At 42.3% G+C, this 19662-nt stretch overlaps 1 protein-coding gene across 1 annotated transcript in view; it reads right to left on the bottom strand.

Annotated features, from left to right (window-relative positions):
• Positions 1 to 19662, bottom strand: part of LOC111965514 (rap guanine nucleotide exchange factor 2-like) — a 149188-nt gene that overhangs the window by 111816 nt on the left and 17710 nt on the right. Inside the window, 2 exon segments of the mRNA XM_070444238.1 lie at positions 1097 to 1153; positions 1693 to 1763. Coding sequence (XP_070300339.1) covers positions 1097 to 1153; positions 1693 to 1763 — 128 coding nt within the window.

Here is a 19662-nt window from a genome sequence, read left to right as displayed (position 1 = left end):
CTGTCAAGTGTAATACTCTTGGTTTATAACCTGATGTACTAAGATGGCAGTGTATCGCCTGTAGCACACACACTATCAACCTCACTTTGGGGTTTCAGGTTTGGACAGAATTGGAGTGGATGTAAGATAAGAGTTGCTTAGCCTTGTAACAATTGACTGTCCCACATCCCTATGCATAACGTGCTGTCTACTATTGACAGCATGTCTATGATTGACAGTCCACCACCCTATCCAAAATGTGCTGTCGATGATTGACAGGTCTTCTGTCTATGATTGAGAGTCCTTCACCACCCTATCCAAAATGTGCTGTCTATGATTGAGAGTCCTTCACCTCCCTATCCAAAATGTGCTGTACATGCTTTCATCTCAGGAACTGTGTTTACCTTAAAAAGAGGCCATCAGGATTTCTAACAGTGTGGTTTTAACGCCTCCTAGTCCCCAGGTAGTCAGAACTCATTGTTAAAAATAGAAAAAGGTAAAGGGCACCACTACAGCTAAAGATCCTTAATCAGATTCTCCACAGGGGGAGACTGCATCTTATTTTCCCACTGTCTGCTCCCAGCACTTATCCAGGAAGAGAACCAGAGTATGAATGTCTACAAGAGGAATCCCCTACCCTGGGCCAAAATATTCATGCATGCATACATACTACACATGAACACCGGCAGACGGGTGCACACACACACAGTGGGTAGAGAGAGACTGCTGAAAGTGTTGTCACACTAGCCCTAAGCTACCAGCAGGGTACCAGACACCACCCCCCCTCTCATCCCCCCACTGCTACTTTTGGCCAATGGGAGCAACTCTCTGTGTGTGTATGTCCTCTGACTATAGGGCATTCTGGAATAGCCTTGCTCTCATCTAAATGAAGCAAGTCCTCCAATCAGTTCCCTCTTTTAAAAAAAACTCTTAAGGATCAGACCTTTTTAAATTTTCACCTAAAATGACATTAATGGGGCATAATCGCAGCTTGTCAATAAGTTGGACTCTGACCATGTCTTGTGTAAAGACTTCCAGCAGAGAACATCTAGATATGATTTATTAAGAATGGATGCATTAAGAATGTGTACCTACATACACGCACAAGGGTACTTACTAATAGAGCACTTCATTGGCTTCGTGTCTTTCATAGCGCACTGTCTCACACATTATCCTGTAGGAGAGAGAGGGAAGGACAGAGGAGAGGGGTGGGGCGAGAGGGGGGAAGAGAGGAGATGGGAGAGGGGGGAGGAGAGAAGAGAGGAGACAACAGTGACAGCAAAGTTAACAAATACAATAGAACAGATGGATGGTTGGGTTCACTAAGTTTAGTTTATTGAGTTTGTAGAAGCTCTCCGAGTTTACCTTTTTAAGAGGAAGGAAATGTCAGTATTTTAAAAGTAACTCATGTGCCTTGGCATTTGTGAAACTTTATTTTAGTAAACAGCGATATCAAAAAACACAAACTCCCAAAAACAGCCCAGAGCATGTCATGCATATTATTGTTGCTCAAGGATTCAAAACAAGCAGGAGAAAAACAAGTCTCTGAGAACTAGCTACCGCAGAGGAAAACAACATTCCTTTAAGGTGTTACTAGTTTTAGTCTCATCAGGGTATTGTACAACTGCTAATCAAAGATCATCCATGTAATTAACAAGTATAAATTCATGTGTAATTCATTTGATCAATCTGAATCAATGTGCGAGCTCTCACCTCAGCTGGTGTTCTCTGAGGTTCGACAGGGCCTCCATCCCATGCAGATAGGAGTAGACTATCTCCAGGTCCTGTGTGAATAGAGGAGATGCGTCAGTTTATTAGCATTTTAACATTCCGATTTTACCGGGTGCAGGGTGTTGGAATATCATGGGAAAAAGGTCAGCGTGTTAACAGTAGACAGACATGAAGAGTCAGCAGTTATAAGAGCCAAACAACCTTTCTAAAATGGCCAGTGCTGTCCCTAATACATACAGTACCAGTCAAAAGTTTGGACACACCTACTCAACCAAGGGTTTTTCTTTAATTTTAAAAATGTTCTACATTGAGAATAATAGTGAAGACACCAAAACTATGATATAACACAGAATCATGTAGTAACCAAAAAAGTGTTAAACAAATCAAAATATATTTTAGATTCTTCAAAGTAGCCACCCTTTGCCTTGATGACAGCTTTGCACACTTGGAATTCTCAACCAGCTTCACCTGGAATGTTTTCCAACAGTCTTGAAGGTTCCCACATATGCTGAGCACTTGTTTGCTGCTTTTCCTTCACTCTGCGATCCAACTCATCCCAAACCATCTCAATTGGGTTGAGGTCGGGTGATTGTGGAGGCCACGTCATCTGATGCAGCACTCCATCACTCTCCTTGGTCAAATAGCCCTGACAGTCTGGAGATGTGTTGGGTCATTTTCCTGTTGAAAAACAAATGATAGTCCCTCTAAGCGCAAAACAGATCGGATGGCATATCGCTGCAGAATGCTGTGGTAGCCATGCTGTTTGTGTTTCTTGAATTCTAAATAAATCACAGACAGTGCCTCCAGCAAGCACCATCACACCTCCTCCTCCATGGGAAGCACACATGCGGAGATCATCCGTTCACTTACTCTGTCTCACAAAGACACAGTGGTTGAAACCAAAAATCTCAAGCAGTCTCCTCTGAACAGTAGATGTTGAGATGTGTCTGTTACTTGAACTCTGAAGCATTTATTTGGGATGCAATTTCTGGGGCTGGTAACTAATGAACTTATCCTCTGTAGCAGAGTTAACTCTGGATCTTCCTTTCCCATGGCGGTCATCATGAGAGCCAGTTTTATCATAGCGCTTGATGGTTTTTGCAACTGCACTTGAAGAAATGTTCAAAGTTCTTGAAATATCCCAGATTGGCTGACCTTCATGTCTTAATTAAAGTAATGATGGACTGTCGTTTCTCTTTACTTATTTGAGCTGTTCTTGCCAAAATATGGAATTGATCTTTTACCAAATAGGGCTATCTTCTATATACCAACCCTACCTTGTCACAACAGAACTGATTGGCTCAAACACATTAAGGAAATTCCACAAATTAACCTTTAACAAGGCACACCTGTTAATTGAAATGCATTCCAGCTGATGACCTCATGAAGCTGGTTGAGAGAATGCCAAGAGTGTGCAAAGCTGTCAAGGCAACGGGTGGCTACATTCAATTATCTCAAATATATATATTTGTTTCACAATTTTTTGGTTACTACATGATTCCATGTGTTATTTTGTAGTTTTGATGTCTTCACTATTATTCTACAATGTCGAAAATAGTAAAAATAAAGAAAAAACCTGACAGACATGTAGACAGACACACCTCCTCTGCCATTCAAGGCAAAATACTACACCCTTAGAGGCCCAAAGAAAATGCCTGCGCAAAGCACCTAATCTAAGAAAGATACATTTTAGAGACCAAAAAGAAAACAGGACGGGTGGTGCTTCCCTTCATTTTGTCTTGACTTTGTCAGCAGACACCAAGCGCTGGGCTCTGAAACCGTCTGACACCAAGGGGAATGAATGGAGAGGTCAACTGGTTTGAAGCACCTCAGGTTAGAGGTCAAAGATTGAGAAAGGGGAGGTGGTGTTTGGTTAAAATGACCTGTGTGTCGTACCAAAGTGTGAGTTACTACAAACAAGACCATAGATCAAACACTGTTGAGCAGATCTGTTGAGCAGATCAAAGCTGAAATGTGATGTTTTGCAAGTTAATATTAGAACAATCACACATGAGTTTATAACGTATGCACATTGAACAGACAAGGGCTATAGGCTATTATGCAAAGTTAGAATTGCTAATAGGATATCAAAGATACGCCCTATGTCCCATCAAAATACACTACATTCATGCAATGCAAAACACTGTTCAGACCGTTGGCTGTTGGTTGAATTAGAACTAAAAAACCTAAACCAGGTTGGCCTTCAAAGCTCCATCGACTAGGTTACCTCGACCCATGTTACATCATACAGTGATATCCCCAGCCTAATAGACTAGGTTACCCCGAATCATAGCCTTATGTCCTGTTCTGACGTCGCTCACTGATTTGTATACTGTGTGGGCCTGATAATTCTGCTTGGAGACTGGCTAGGTTCTGGCCCCATCTACTGTACAAGGACAGGACAGGCCAATTTATTTGGGATTTAACATAACAAAATGGCACAGTACATTGAAACAAATTATCCAGCAAGCTGATATGAATAGAAATTGCTAACACCAAAATAAGACATATTGACATTCTTATAGTTGTGACTAGATAGATGTAGGCCTAGTAGAATATGAGAATATGACTACAAAAGGTGCTATACAATGATTTTAAGCCAGACAAATACTGCCAATGCCATTTTTGTGAGGGATAATCTGGACTCATTATGCCTCAATGTTGCTTACATAGAATGAACAGTGAACATGCTGATTCATACGTGACACCAAGGCCCTGTTGAAAGCTTAGGTGACATTTTTCAGTCTTCCCTAAAGTAGGCTTAAATCACAGATTTGAGAGGTTGGTAGGTGAACACACTAGGGTGGAAAACTTGCTTTGATTTATCCAATCACCTACAGTAACAGACTATAACCTAAAGGAAGGGTTGTAAAGAAAATTCCAAACACCAGCGCACAAGTCTAATTTCCCATTGCCATACATGGAAGCAGACCTTACCAAGAACGACCACTAGGTGGCATGCTACTGGTGTGTTTTCCCATAGGCCTACTATAGCACAGTGTGTGAAAGAGCGCCACTCATACGCCACTCAGGAGCACCAGTGAGAGAGACAAATATGCAGACCCATCAATTGTGGCTTTGGTCTTAAATATTTCAGATTGACTCGAGATTAGCTCCATGGAAAGAATGCGAGGGACACCATTTTTCCACTGCCTCTCACTACCACGCACTTTCATTTTCCGGTTTTGTGTTTTTGGATTGAATAACGTTTGAGATGTTGGGGCCAACCGCAAAACACTGGGGGGGGGGGGATATGTCCAAGTTCATCTGGTATTGCATATTGACGGCAATGACTGTATAGACTCAAGGTAGGGGAGTGGGATAAGAGTCAAGCAATGTCAAGTTAGATGAGTGTGTGAGAGAGACAGCGAAAGAGAAAGAAAGAAAGAAAGCATTTGATGAGGGTGCTTAATAAGTGCTATTCAAGCACATCTTTGAAATACCAGATGTTAGTCTTTATGGGGTCTGGGACATTTTTCTCTGTTACCATCCAATTGCTGCTTATTTCCTTAGATCAGGGGGATCTAGTGTTTCACTACACCTCTGGATCTGAGTCAGACAGTAGCAGTGTTGTGTACCATACTGTAGGCAAACTAACAGAGGTATTTCCTCCCAGGACATTAGGGCATTAGCCAACAATGATAGCCTTGTGTTTTTTGTTTTGGGCACCAATATGACCAAGGCTGCCTCTCCAGTCTCCATTATCTATGGTTTGTTGTGTAACTCCATGGGCAGTAGGGTACAGAACAGGGCTCTGGGCCAACCTGTTGATAGACATGACAATCAGTTGAGCAGAGAGAATTCCAGGAGGAAATGAATGTTTAGCTAAAACCATGAACGTCCACTGAGATCCTGGATTCAAGTTAAGAGGAGGCCTATAACATGATCATTTAGATTCAAGTTATGATGGGAACTAAGCCTATAACATTATAACTTAGTATATAACTTCAATTCGAGGGTGAAGAATTTACAACATTGGCATAAAAAAAATTGAGATTCCAGTCAGCAATCGTCCACTTGACCTCAAATCGCTCCCTTTCACTTTCAATAAAATGGCAAGGACACGAATAACAAAGCCTCATTTAAATTCTAAAAACGGCAGCCACTCCTAATCTCAAATCCTCTGATGTGTCTGCAAACAAGATAGGGCGCTTTCATTGTCCGCTCCTTTCATTGGTCTGAATGAGTATTTGGTAAATTCATTTGGGTGAATGCAAACCAACCTGCATCTTATCACACTGACACTGTAGGCGAAACATCAAAACGTGGGGTCACAACCTTAAAGACCTGTGCGGAAGGTAAACTTGGACTTACAAAGAGGACAGCGGGTAGTCTAGTGGTTAGTGTTGGGCCAGTAACCGAAAGGTCGTTAGTTCCAATCCCCAAGCAGACAAGGTGAAAAATCTGTCAATGTGCCCTTAAGCAAGGCACTTAACCCTAATCGCTCCAGGGTCACCACTGATAATACAAGCACCCACCAAATTATGATTTATTACTATTTTAAACCTCATTCTCTTAGCTAAGAGACGTCCAATGTTGTAACATATGAGCCTATATATTATAATGATACAATATCTGAGATTGCTGTGAGAATTTTAAATGTGGGATTGGCAGTTGTGGTTAATGTGGCCTTTGGTTTCCACAGGATATTAAAATAATATGACATGTTATTGGCCATAAAACTCGCCATGGGATGAGTGTAATGAGCGCTTCATTGGGTGCATTGACCTTACAAAGGGAAGTTACATAATACTCACTCCTGTCATTGGTTAAGACCGTGTTACCATCATAATCTCTATCATACAGTCAACAGTAGCAGTCAGTCAACAGTAGCAGTCAGTCAACAGTAGCAGCCTCCAATACATCGTAAAATAGAGATTTTAAACAGCTGATAGTCAATGGGATTTATCTCTTTAGCAGATCAGTGATCACCTTGAAGGAAAGAACAAAGGATGTATTTTAAAAGCATATCAGGAGACAGTCACTCAACTACTGGGCATTCGTGACAGAGATAGAGACCAACAGTAAGGCCACGTGTGGGAAAGCATGGGTCTGTCACTGATGAGAAGTTGTTGCCAACATCAAGTTCTGTGAGCCACATCCTGTTGGCATGCCTTGTGTAACTAGTCTGGTTCTCTGCTCCATCAAAACAATGTGTCATCGGACCAGTTAGCTCAGATCATTAGCATGTCTCCGCCTTAAGATGCCGGTGTCCCCGATCCCTGGCAGGCAGGCACGTCAAGAATTGGCCTTTTAAATCTGGGACGCTTCGCACAGAGACCGTGGTTCTGTTTCGGGGAAAAGCATAAATTAATCTCCTGCGACTCAGAGCCGAGCCATGCCACAACAGATCGCTAACTTGTCACCGGCTGAGGGTGATGATTTCACCATATCTTCAGAGGGCAATGAGACGTGGCAACAAGTTCATAGCTTAACCTAGCGATCGGTGACGCGGTGGAACAAAAAAAGAAAGCGAAAAACACCCCCATTATCAGTATGATTGCCGCCATTTTGATTTCCGACCTTGATCCTTAACCAGGTTAGGCCTCTTTAACCTGATCATCCATCCCACCAAGCAGAGTCCCAGTTTCAATGGATCCCCTTACCGTGACAGTAGCGGGGCCATCTTGTGTGTCAGCCAGGAGTGAGGACTGCATTCCTCAGATGACACTGCCGAGACAAATAACACACAAGGCCTATGCTATGCCCTCCACCGCTCCCTAACCTATGGAAGGTATGACATGTCGGGAGGAAGAGGCATCTGGGTCGTCCATTAGTTAGAACAGGTCTTGTGCCTGGATACATTCTGGTGCTAGCCAGAGACCGCTCACTGTCAAGTCTTACAGTAAGACTCCTGAATAGCTAATCATATTTCTACCCAGACTATTTGCATTGCCCCTCCCCCCTTCTACACTGCTGCTACTCTCTATTATCTATGCATAGTCACTTTAATAACTCTACCTACATGTACATATTACCTCGACACCGGTGCCCCCGCACATTGACTCTGTACCGGCACCCCCTGTCTAAGGCCCCGCTATTGTTATTTACTGCTGTTCTTTAATTATTTGTTATTCTTATCTCTTACTTTTTTATGTTGGCATTTTCTTAAAACTGCATTGTTGGTTAAGGACTTATAAGTAAGCATTTCACTGTAAGGTCTACAACTGTTGTATTCTGCGCATGTGACAAATACAATTTGATGTTAGCAATGTTCTGTGTATTTTTTTTATTTAACTAGGCAAGTCAGTTAAGAACAAATTCTTATTTACAATGACGGCCTACCCCAGCGAAACCCAGACGACAGTGGGCCAATTGTGCACCGCCCTATGGGACTCCCAATCACAGGCGGATGTGATTCAGCCTGGATTCGAACCAGGGACTGTAGTGACACCTCTTGCAGTGCCTTAAACCGATGCGCCACTCGGGAACAGTGAGAAGAACAACATGCCAAACAACGCTCATATGCTCCACATACATATTTTTAAAAAGGCATATTCTGCAATATGTCCTGCTGTACAAGTATCATTTATATGAATGCCATTGGGCTGAAACACAGAATTCAAATTGAGGCTTTAATGTAATCAGTATTTAGTAAGGCAGCTGACTGGAGACACACAGTGGTGAAGGTCACCAGGTCAGTGTTGTCTACTGTCAAGTATGTGAAAATGGCACAGAGTAGGTTTATACTGTCAGTTCAGCACAAACACACCCCAGCCCCCATCGGTGTCAGTGTGCCAAGCAGGACTCATGAGGCCCCCAGCCCATTCAAAATAGCAAGGACAACAGTTTATCCAAAATGTTGTAGGAGACACGTACACCTCTGGCAGGCAGGCGGGTGCATAATGCTTGTGCAAGTGTGTCTCATTGTGGAAGTAACATCAAAAATGTGTGCAGTGGTATGTGCACGTGTGTATTCCTGTGTATGCCTGTGAGTGAGAGGACATTGGCTGCTGTCCTTGAATATCTATTGACAAAGAGTGTGGGGCCTGAGGGATATTTTTATCAATTGCCCAGTGCGACCAGACAGCAGGTGGAACCTTTATGTAGGAGGGCAAGGTCACAGAGTAGCTGGGCGCTACACAGTATCACTGGGTGTCCTGACTCCTGGCAAAGAGAAGGCCAACGATCTTGTTTTCAAAACTCCATGTGCACTACACTATGGTAGGAATGTTGGTGTGGGGCAACACTTGTTTCCCCCTGGTGCTACCTTGAAATTATTAGCTAAGGCTGGCACCAACACACATTACACAAAGCTAAGTAGCTTGTAGCAGCATTAGTATTGCTGTGCTAGCTAACTCCAACAAGCTAAGACAACACAGCACACAAACAACCCGGAAATTGGAAGAAAAACTATGTGAGGCAATGGAAAAAGAAAACGATTGCGAATGCTAATCGATAATTTCAAGGAAACCCAATCTCTAGCAGTGCTTCACACCCTGTTTGTGTGAATTGTGGGAGGAGGGGATGTGGTGGATTTCGGTAACAGGAATCTAGGAGGCATGTGAATGAGCTTAGCACCCTCAACTTGAGCTGCCAGGATAAAGACTAAGAACAATAGCACAGTGAGATTCCTTAAGCATGCAAATAGGATGCATGCTAGGCTAAAATGAGCAGTTGGTGGTATGCACTCTTTGGACTACCATATTTCTTAAAATCAGAAACATCTACCCTGCGTTCTAAATTGCAACTTACAAGTAGGAATCTTCAATGTATTAATTTATAAGATGACAATACATGGGACCAATAGGGTGTACAGGCCTCGACTTTTATTTAAAAAAAAATATTTAACCTTTATTTAACCAGGTAGGCCAGTTGAGAACAAGTTTTCATTTACAAGTGCGACCTGTCCAAGATAAAGCAAAGCAGTGCGACAAAAACAACAGAGTTACACATGGGATAAACAATCGTACAGTCTGATGACGACCACACTAGATATTATGCTAATGCTAACGCACTGCTAATATTGATGAACATTGGTGACCACTGCACTAGCTATCATGCTAACACACTGCTAACATTCAATGTAAGCTTCAAAAAAGGCTCAGGACTGGTACATTTCACCATTACATTGCATTCATTCATCAGAGCATGGAAAACCAGAGAAGTTAAAAAAATATATATACTAAAAATAGACAAGTTTGGAAGCACTGACGCTCCGAACCTTATGAATATGCATATTGACTCCAGGGCGGTTCGGTGAGCACGGCTGTTGAAGCAGGAGCCTTCAGGCCACGTCACGTGCGGAGGTTCTTAGAGTCATTATTGTTGGTTATGAGCAGGGTGAGGGGGTGCGGCATCAAAGGATTAAAACTATAAAATAGTCCCCTCACTGTGCTTCGTTACAGATCGTTATTTCCAAACCCAACTGAGTGAACAATAAATGGGGCCCGTTTCTAAGGCTACCTTATAACCTACAGTATTCACAGCTGTAGTAGTAATACCTGGCTGTAGTCAATACTACCTAAATGGGACTGAACTCATGTATCAGAATCTTAAACGTGATCTCATAACAAGATAGCAGTAAGCTGCTGGCTTGAAACGTGTCTGAGGTAAAGTAACCAGAGGAGCTTCAGTTATCAACACGGCTAATCACTTGTTAATGTGTAAGAATCTGATGATAAGATGGCTTCACTGTTAACCTGTCAGACCCTCAGGTAGGCAACTAGGGGATAGGAACTTTAAATGAGAACGGATTTCTGCCTGTGCTGGCATAACTTTCTGTAGAATCATTCCTTTGGCTCCATGGTGGGGAAATTGGCACATTACATAAACATTCTATTGGGGTTAGTTGCATATTTGCAAAGGTTGTCGTCAGCATAGAGGAATATTCTGAATAAGTAGGCTAGTTATTTTTGTAAGAACTACTATTACTGAATTATTCTTATTGAAAAACAGCCAAGACAATTCCATGTACAATATCATAAGGTACTGACAAAACTCATAAAATGTGCAATTATTTTCTTGTTCAGGAAGCTAAATTCAGCCACTGTTATTGTTGTTTTTTTATCTCCACAAACTACAACCCTCTGGCAAAAACCAAGCAACTGATATCTTCTGAATAATTGACGTGGTAAATAAAGATGTATGCATAATTCATGAGTATGTTTACATTTCCTCAGGTTGAATCCTCAGAGAGGTAATCAAGATGGCAGCGACAGTCTCGTTTGTGAGCAAACATTTAACAATGTTATTTTGTGGGAATGTGGGGAAACGGCAATGTTACGCCTAAGACTATGTATAGATAACAGAATTATGGGGACGGGGAGTGGGGGGGCTGGTAAGAATGTTGGGGGGTGTTTGGGGGAAAACAGAAAATCCTGAAGGAAATAAATAACTTCTGAAACAGCTTTTCATTTGGATAAGAAAGATGGTGCAATCAAGTTGGTATAATACCAGCGAAAAGTGTATCCATGTTGAATAATGCAACATGTGGACGCGGCACTGAATATCAGATTATGCATTGTGAGGACACGACATTGTAACCCTGCTATGCCTCTGGGTGCGAAAGAACCAATCGGTCTACGCTAAATGAGCATTAACTTGCCCGCAGGCCTTCGGTGTGGTGTTATTTTAACGTTATCCACACAACATTAATCAAGCGACATCGATACAGGATCTCAACAGTCATCTAATTAGCACTGTATTTTATGCTTTGAGCAGGGCGTGAGTTGTGAGTAACTATAGATCACAATTATGCAAGCATGGTTAGACATGGCAATACATCAAAGTTAACCATGAATTAGCCAATCAAAACATTGAAACTAGCGGGGTAATCAAAGTTACAGAACATCCCATAAAGAGCAATTCATGCTAATCCACCCCAAAATAAAGCAAAATTTGTAGACTTATATTAACTAAGGTGAATTTGACCAAACAAATGATTTGCTGTATGGGGATAAATATGCCAAAATGTATTGTATTGTTTAGTTTTTCTGGCTAATTAAATATACAAGCATGGCAGGGCTGGGGGCCAAGGTCATGAATCATAAGTAGTTTGGGATGATAATAGCAAGTCAGGTCTGGCTCTAATGGGCTTCGATATAGTGCTGCTTTAAAATCAGCCATTCTCTCTGCTCCTGTGGCCATTAATCCTCAATATATCCGCCAGTGCATATTTTCAGGCCTCCACTTCGGGTATTTATGGAAACCAATAATCAATCTCCTTACAATTTCTCCCCTCAGCATTCTCTGAAAGGCAATTCCAGCCATGGGTTATGATGATATCGTGCCCCGGTTGCTAGGGAACAACCAGTCAAAACTGCTTTGCTACGAGCATGGCTTTCATTAGGGGGGAATATTTTGGGCTCCAAAGGTGTAAATTCTCCCCCCTCACCAGGTGAGTATGGAATTTTGGGGGGTAGTAAATCTAAGGTGGCAAATGGTGACATCTTTAGATTGATGAGAGGTGAGCTCCTCTCTCATCTTGATGGGTTTTTAATGACAGGGGGGGTTTAGAAGGACTTGTAAACCGAGATATCCTTTATGATATGCAGGTCGACTGCTCACAACTGAGCATTTCTATTCTTTAGAGAAGGAATGCACACATGCGTCACCCTCGCAAATAACGCCACACACACCTCTCCCAAACCACTCCCCCAAGCCACACACACAGCAAATCCTGAACACCAACACTGAATAAATGCATTTGTGGCTCTCTAGCAGTACATAGGGGCATTTCAATTGCTCTATCTTCCGAGTCAAGGTTACTCCCCCTCGTCACTAGCCATGTGTTTAGTGTGATTCAAGAGGGTCTTTGATATCTGGGGGTTATTTGTGCAGGGACAACATGCCCCCAGTCATCTGGGAGCAGGCCAGAGTCAATAACGTTTCCTTGAACGTTTCACCGGTAATGGAGCTGTGAGTCACCAACACTGCTTCAACGTTCCAGTGATAATGGAGATGAATCTCTCACCAGTCTCCCGTCTGTTTCACCTCTGAAGGTATAATTGTCACCTATATACCGTCAGTATTAAGAGACAATGGCACTTCTGTTCTCAGAGTCTCTAAGCCCCATCTTAGTCTGATTCCCAAATTCAGCCCATACAAACGCATTGAATAACAGATTTACTACATGGAACATAGTCGGCATAATAGTTTGTAGGCCAAACCGTTCGGACACTACACACAATTTCGCGAGAAGACCGATTTTCAGGATGTCTCATGGTCTGACAAACACCGCTCTAGCTCTTTCACCGCAGATGCGAAAGTGCGATATTGGCAGATGCAGTGGACTGAGATGCATCCAATGCACACAAAAAAACATCTCTAGCTTTAACAGATTTTTATGGCGATGTTTTTATTATGCTAATTATATTTATGCGGGGACACAGACATTGACTCTAGGGAGTTTAAAAAAATACTCATTGTTTGCTGATGGTGTCATTTGGTTGACATGGATACAGGAGCTCCCATGACGAAGAGACATTTAATACTAGGTCTACTAGACTATGTGTCAGTGTGACATCCTGGCAGGGTAATGGTCCATTCTTGTGCCACAATGAATTAAGACATATAACATGAAGGCATCTGTTATTTAGTGCAATTACTTAGTATGTAGACTACTACAAATCAACAGTATTCATGTTTAGAAAAAAAGCCTTGCTCTTGGAAATAGGAAATCAGTGTTTATCAGATAGCCTTTCAAATGTTCCTGCACTTCCTGTATACAAAGTAGCCTTAGGATCCCACCCAAGGACCTAGCGCCTCACCACGTCTAAACTGCCCCAACTACAGACGGTGGTATTTCAAGCTATATCCTGAGGATGTTGTTTAACAGAGGAGTGATTTCACTATTGTTATCTGGCAGGCCCCAAGTCACAAGTGTAGACTTCCTCAGGGCAATACTCACCAAACCTAATCATGTTACAAAAAACAAAAAAAATTGTGGATTTTTCCATTCGAGGGTTGTTCTCAAAGCTTAGAGGATTTGGAAAATGAAGACCCCTGGATATATTGGGGTATTCTGCTGGTGTGGAATGGAGATGCATCCATTTCAGTGGGTGTTGCTGCAAATGTAGGCCTACTTGACTCTAAATGTTTTTTTCCAACGAGGCTAAGCGTTACAAGTTGAGTAGGCCTAGGCTATATTTCAAAAATATATATTAAAAAATAAAATAAAAAGATATGTTTGGCATGGGTACAACTACAGTTTAATGTATGCATGTACAGTACCAGTCAAAAGATCAGACACCTACTCATTCAAGGGTTCTTATACTTCTAAAATCTAAAATATATTTTGATTTGTTTAACACTTTTTTGGTTACTACATGATTCCATATGTGTTGTTTCATAGTGTTGTCTTCACTGTTATTCTACAATGTAGAAAACAGTAAAAATAAAGAAAAACCTCTTGAATGAGTGTGTCCAAATTTTTGACGCATGCATGTCCAGTATTCCTGCACATAGTAAATATGTACTGGAACTGACCCTGTATAAAGTAAGCTTAATTACTTTATCATGTTCTTATTTTTAGTTTCTGTTCTACCTTGTTAGTATTAGTATGCTGAAGCAGCAGTTGGTTAGTGGTAGTCCTGGGGGCTTTATTGTCCGTACCATTGGGTAACTAATGACTTGTTTGAAGTGTGCACTAATCCAATATTTGTTTGCCTTCACTGAACAGCTCGAGTTATCATGTGATCTCTTAGACATTTGTTTAATTGATTTATTGTACATTTGTTGGATTTACATCAGTGTCTCGCCTTGTATTGTTTTCATGCTGGTGCACATGGGTAGCCTATTACCAAGGCCATGTTTTGGTAGAAGGTGTGTCAGTTGTGTTTTGTCTATACCTTACCTAAGGTTAATTAAAGCGCTATAAGTCACTCCACTCAACTTGCTGACGTGTGGCACACTGTTCACATTCCCTGTTGAAACCAATTTCTGCTTGTCAAAAGCCATCAAGATCAGTGTAATTAGCTTGTTGCCACACTGGGAGTTACTGTTTTACCCAACTACAAGTTGTTATGCCGCATGCACAAGTACAGTGAAATTCCTTTCACTGTACTAACCCCAACAATTCAGTAATCAATAACAATGTAATACTAAAAATAAGTAAAGCCCCCAGGACTAACATTAACTACCAACTGACGCCACAGAATTGTCCCCTTGTATCATGTCGCACTTAAAGGAACTCGACAAAGTACACAAAAATGGGTGGTCACCCACCCCCCTCCTTGTTTTCAAATTGGGTCACGCCCATGTAATAACTAATTCACTAGACTGACCACCACCAGTCTGTGCCTGACCTGGGCAATATGCAAATGTCCTGATGAAAACAAGCTTTGGTTAATTAAGTTCATTACATATAGGGGATTAGGCCAGAAATAGGTCTACACAATGGTACCTAATGTGACAGGGCAAAGCCTGGCAGTCCAGATTAGACACACCAAAAACAACCTCTAAATCTGGAAACAGATTGCAGCACAGTTAGAGAGCTGAGGGAACGCCAGCTAAATACCACAACACCAAAGCTCAGCAACCTCCTTTCTTTTCAAATGACAGTGTATTCCAAAAGTATTCAACCCCCATTGACTTTTTCCATAGCATTATTCTAAAATGTATTCATTTGCCCCCCCCCCCCCCAACCAATGTACATACAATACCCCCTAATGACAAAGCAAAAACTGTTTGTGCAAATGTATTAAATATAAAAAAAGGAAATATCAAATTTACATAAGTATTCAGACCCTTTACTCAGTACTTTGTTGAAGCACCTTTGGCAGCGATTACAGACTCGAATCTTGGGTATGACGCTACAAGCTTGGCACACCTGTATTTGGGGAGTTTCTCCCATTCTTTGCTGATCCTCTCAAGCTCTGTCAGGTTGGATGGGGAGCGTCACTACACAGCTATTTTCAGGTCTCTCCAGAGATGTTCGATCGAGTTCAAGTCCGGGCTCTGGCTGGGCCACTCAAACACATTCAGAGACCTGTCCCGAAGCCACTCCAGCGTTGTCTTGACTATGTGCTTAGGGTCGTTGTCCTATTGGAAGGTGAACTGTCACCCCACTCAGAGGTCCTGAGCGTTCTGGAGCAGTTCTTCATCAAGGATCTCTGTATTTTGCTCCGTTCATCTTTCCCTCGATCCTGACTAGTCTGCAAGTCTCTGTCGCTGAAAGAAAATCCCCAAAGCATGAGGCTGCCAACACCATGCTTCACAGTAGGGATGGTGCCAGGTTTCCTCCAGACGTGATGCTTGGCATTCAGGCCAAGGAGTTCAATCTTGGTTTTATCAGACCAGAGAATATTATTTCTCATGGTCTGAGATTCTTTAGGTGCCGTTTGGAAAACTCCAAGCGGGCTGTCATGTGCCTTTCACTGAGGAGTGGCTTACGTCTGGCCACTCTACCATAAAGGCCTGATTGGTGGAGTGCTGTAAAGATGGGAGAACCTTCCAGAAGTACAACCATTGGCACAGAGGAACTCTAGAGCTGTGTCAGAGTGACCATCGGGTTCTTGGTCACTGACCGAAGCCCTTCTCCCCCGATTGCTCAGTTGTGTTCTTGGGGACAGACATTTTTTGGTACCCTTTCCCCAGATCTGTGCCTCGACACAATCCTGTCTTGTAGCTTTACGGACAATTCCTTCGATCTCATGGCTTGGTTTTTGCTCTGACATGCACTGTCAACTGTGGGACCTTATATAGACAGGTGTGTGCCTTTCCAAATCATGTCCAATCAATTGAATTTACCACAGGTGGACTCCCAATCAAGTTGTAGAAACATCTCAAGGATGATCAATGTAAGCAGGATGCACCGGAGCTCAATTTCAAGTCTCATAGCAAAGGATCTGAATCCTTATGTAAATAAAGTATTTGTTTTTAATACATTTGCAAAAAAAAGAAACTTTTCGCTTTGTCATTATGGGGAATTGTGAGTAGACTGGATGAGAAAACAAATATATTGTATTCATTTTAAAATAAGGCCGGAATGTTACAAATGTGGAAGGGATCTGAACACTCTCAGAATGCACTGCAAATGATTCCTCTCCAATTCAGCATTTCGTCTTCATCCAAATACTAAAGAGGGCATTCCATTTATTTATTTCTGTAGGCAATTGCATAATAAGTATATCCTACCTCTAGTCTCCTTTATTATTAAACCCCCTCTTTGGTCTTATTTGAGAATCATACAGGCATCTGAAGAGGACATTTACAAAATTGTCCACAAATTAGCCTACTATCAACACATCACATTGGATGTGGATCATAAAATAGGAAATTGCAGTGCACAAGAAATATGGAACATGAGCTGGGAGAGGATGAATGTTATGATTTCAGAACAGTCTGAAGCAATGTTTTCATACCAATGAGGGATTAAACTACAATGTATTCCTTAATAAATAAAAAGGTTTGACTACATGCTAGAAGAGCACTTAAAAGGAAGAGTATTCTAAGCAACGTGTTCTAAATGTGCTTCATGGAGACTCCTGAGTGGCACAGCGGTCTCTGGCACTGCAGTGCTTGAGGCGTCACTACAGATCCGGGTTCAATCCCGGGCTATGTCGCAGCCGGACGCGACCGGGATGCCCATGAGGCGACGCACAATCGGCCCAGCGTTGTCCGGGTTAGGGGAGAGTTTGGCTGGCCGGGAAGTCCTTGACCCATCGTGCTCTAGCGACTCCTGTGGCAGGCCTGGCACATGCACGCTGACATGGTAGCCAGTTGTACGGTGTTTCCTCCGACACATTGGTGCGGCTGGCTTCCAGGTTAAGCTAGCAGTGTGTCAAGAAGCAGTGCGGCTTGGCACGGTCGTGTTTCGGAGGTCGCATGGGTCTCGACCATCGCCTCTCCCGAGTCCGTATGGGAGTTGCCGCGATGGGCCAAGACTAACAACCAATTGGATATCACGAAATTGAGAAAGTGGTACAAATTTTAAATAAATAAATAATAAAACAAAGAGTAGTGCACGACCCTAGGGTGGCAAATTCTAAGTGATTTCAATGGGGCTTTCTCCATTCTTATTGTTTTACACTAGTGGTCACCAACTGGTTGATCTCCAAGGCATTCCTAGTTGATCACCAAATATTTCTGTAAAATGTGTTCCTATTTATATATAAAAAATAAATAAAAAATCGTGCTGCTAGTGGTAGGTGGACTTGACTCCACAGCCCTAGTGCTGGGAAGTCAAAGTGTTCCAATTTTGAACCATTTAAAGTGTCTGAAAGAAGAACTCTGCCTACTCGGCCCAGAGAGCAAATCAAATGCACCTATAGGCCTACCGCTGGACAATCAGATAGCTCAGACCACAGTGTCTGCACAGTTTCCTCGAGCCATAGACTGTAAAAGGAAGCCTGGAACGCACAGCAAAGTTGATACTGTGAGATTTCCAAACCAGGACTAGAGAGAGACTCAACGACCAGCTGTTTTTATTGGTTAATGTTGCATTGGTTTACATTTTAAGTCATGTTTTAAAATCTGAGCAGTAGATCTCGGCTTTGACTCAGAAAGTGATATTGACTAAGAAAAAGGATGGTGGCAACTGTTTTACACTGTTCAATCAAACCTCAACCAAGAATTTCTATTTTTAGCAATTTGTGCATTTGCTGCACTCATTTGAGATCCTTTCCACGCTGCCAGGTAGGGCTGCATGATATTCAGTGTTGCCAAGTAGATTTAGTGAGTTCAGACCGCTGCAGTGACTTTTATTGGCAAAAGAGTATTGCGACAAATTCAGCTACTTTTTAAGGTTGCCCCAGCGACTTCCCTGCTTGTGTGCCAGCTTGGCTGAGTTGCTCTGCTCCCTCTCTGAGGCTCCGCCACCTGCCGTGTGTGCACCGATCACTTAGCCCCTTCTCCCGCCTCTCTCCGACCATCTCTGCTCTAGTCTCTGTCCTCTCCCTGCTGCAGCTAGTGAAGTGAATTTATCAAAAATAAAAAATGGGCTCCTTATTAAAATGACACGAAAGCTCTCCAAAGCATAAATAAATACATTTAGTTTCGACCTGTCACCAAATTTATATAGGTGGGTTCAGACTGTTTTGATATCTCAACCTGCGTGTCCTGATCGCGTCTGCTATGGATGGACAAAATCAACATGCTCACAATGGCACACGCCCAGTCTTGTCAGCATGTAAGCATTACAAAAAAATATTTAATGTGCATGCGACAAATGGAGCAGCCAACAGCTACTTTCCGTGAAAAATAAACGATTTGACTTGCGATTTAGATCCAAACACATGGGTAAACTGTTAGAATAATCATTCTATATCCATGATTCCAATTCTATAGTAATATAATAGTGGGCAGGTAACCTAGTGGTTAACAGCATTGGGCCAATAACCGAAAGGTCGCAGGTTCAAATCACCAAGACGACTAGGTGACAAAAAATCTGCCAATGTGCCCTTGAGCAAGGCACTTAACCCTAATTGCTCCCATAAACATGCTAAGATGGCGCCTCGCCTCGAGCTCCTACAATAGATTGCAGGTTTCTACTTTTCTAGTGTTTCTATAATTTTCCTCTATTACCGAGCATACTGCTCACCAATGTTCAATCAGTGAATAAACGTATAAACTTATCAGTGAAAAATTCAAATCAGAGCGAGAATCTCCTTCCAGAGGGACAGATTCTGCAACATACACGGTTTTTCTGAGACTGGGTTTTCTTGCGACATCCAAATGAATTATACCCAACCAGCAGGTTTTACAGTTCATTGAGCGTATAGAAAGAGGGCTCTGCTTTATTACCAATAACAAGTGGTGCGACGGGGGAAATGTACAGGAACTTGCGAACTTCTGCGCTACCGACTTGGAATACTTGGTCATCAAATGTCGCCCTTTTTACCTTCCGAGAGAGTTCTCATGGATTATCACCATGGCTGCGTACAAGCCGACACTAAAAATGCTCTGAAAGATCTTAATTGGACCCTCTGACGGTGTAGTGCCTGGTGAACAACCTCTCCAACGCCAGCAAAACAAAAAAGGAGCTGATTGTGGCTGACTTCAGGATGAACC

The sequence above is a fragment of the Salvelinus sp. IW2-2015 genome, linkage group LG6.2, assembly GCF_002910315.2.
Source record: "Salvelinus sp. IW2-2015 linkage group LG6.2, ASM291031v2, whole genome shotgun sequence".
In the NCBI taxonomy this organism is placed as follows: Eukaryota; Metazoa; Chordata; class Actinopteri; order Salmoniformes; family Salmonidae; genus Salvelinus; species Salvelinus sp. IW2-2015.
The sequence above is the reverse complement of the archived record's forward strand: the minus strand, read 5'-3'. Positions and strand labels throughout refer to the sequence as shown.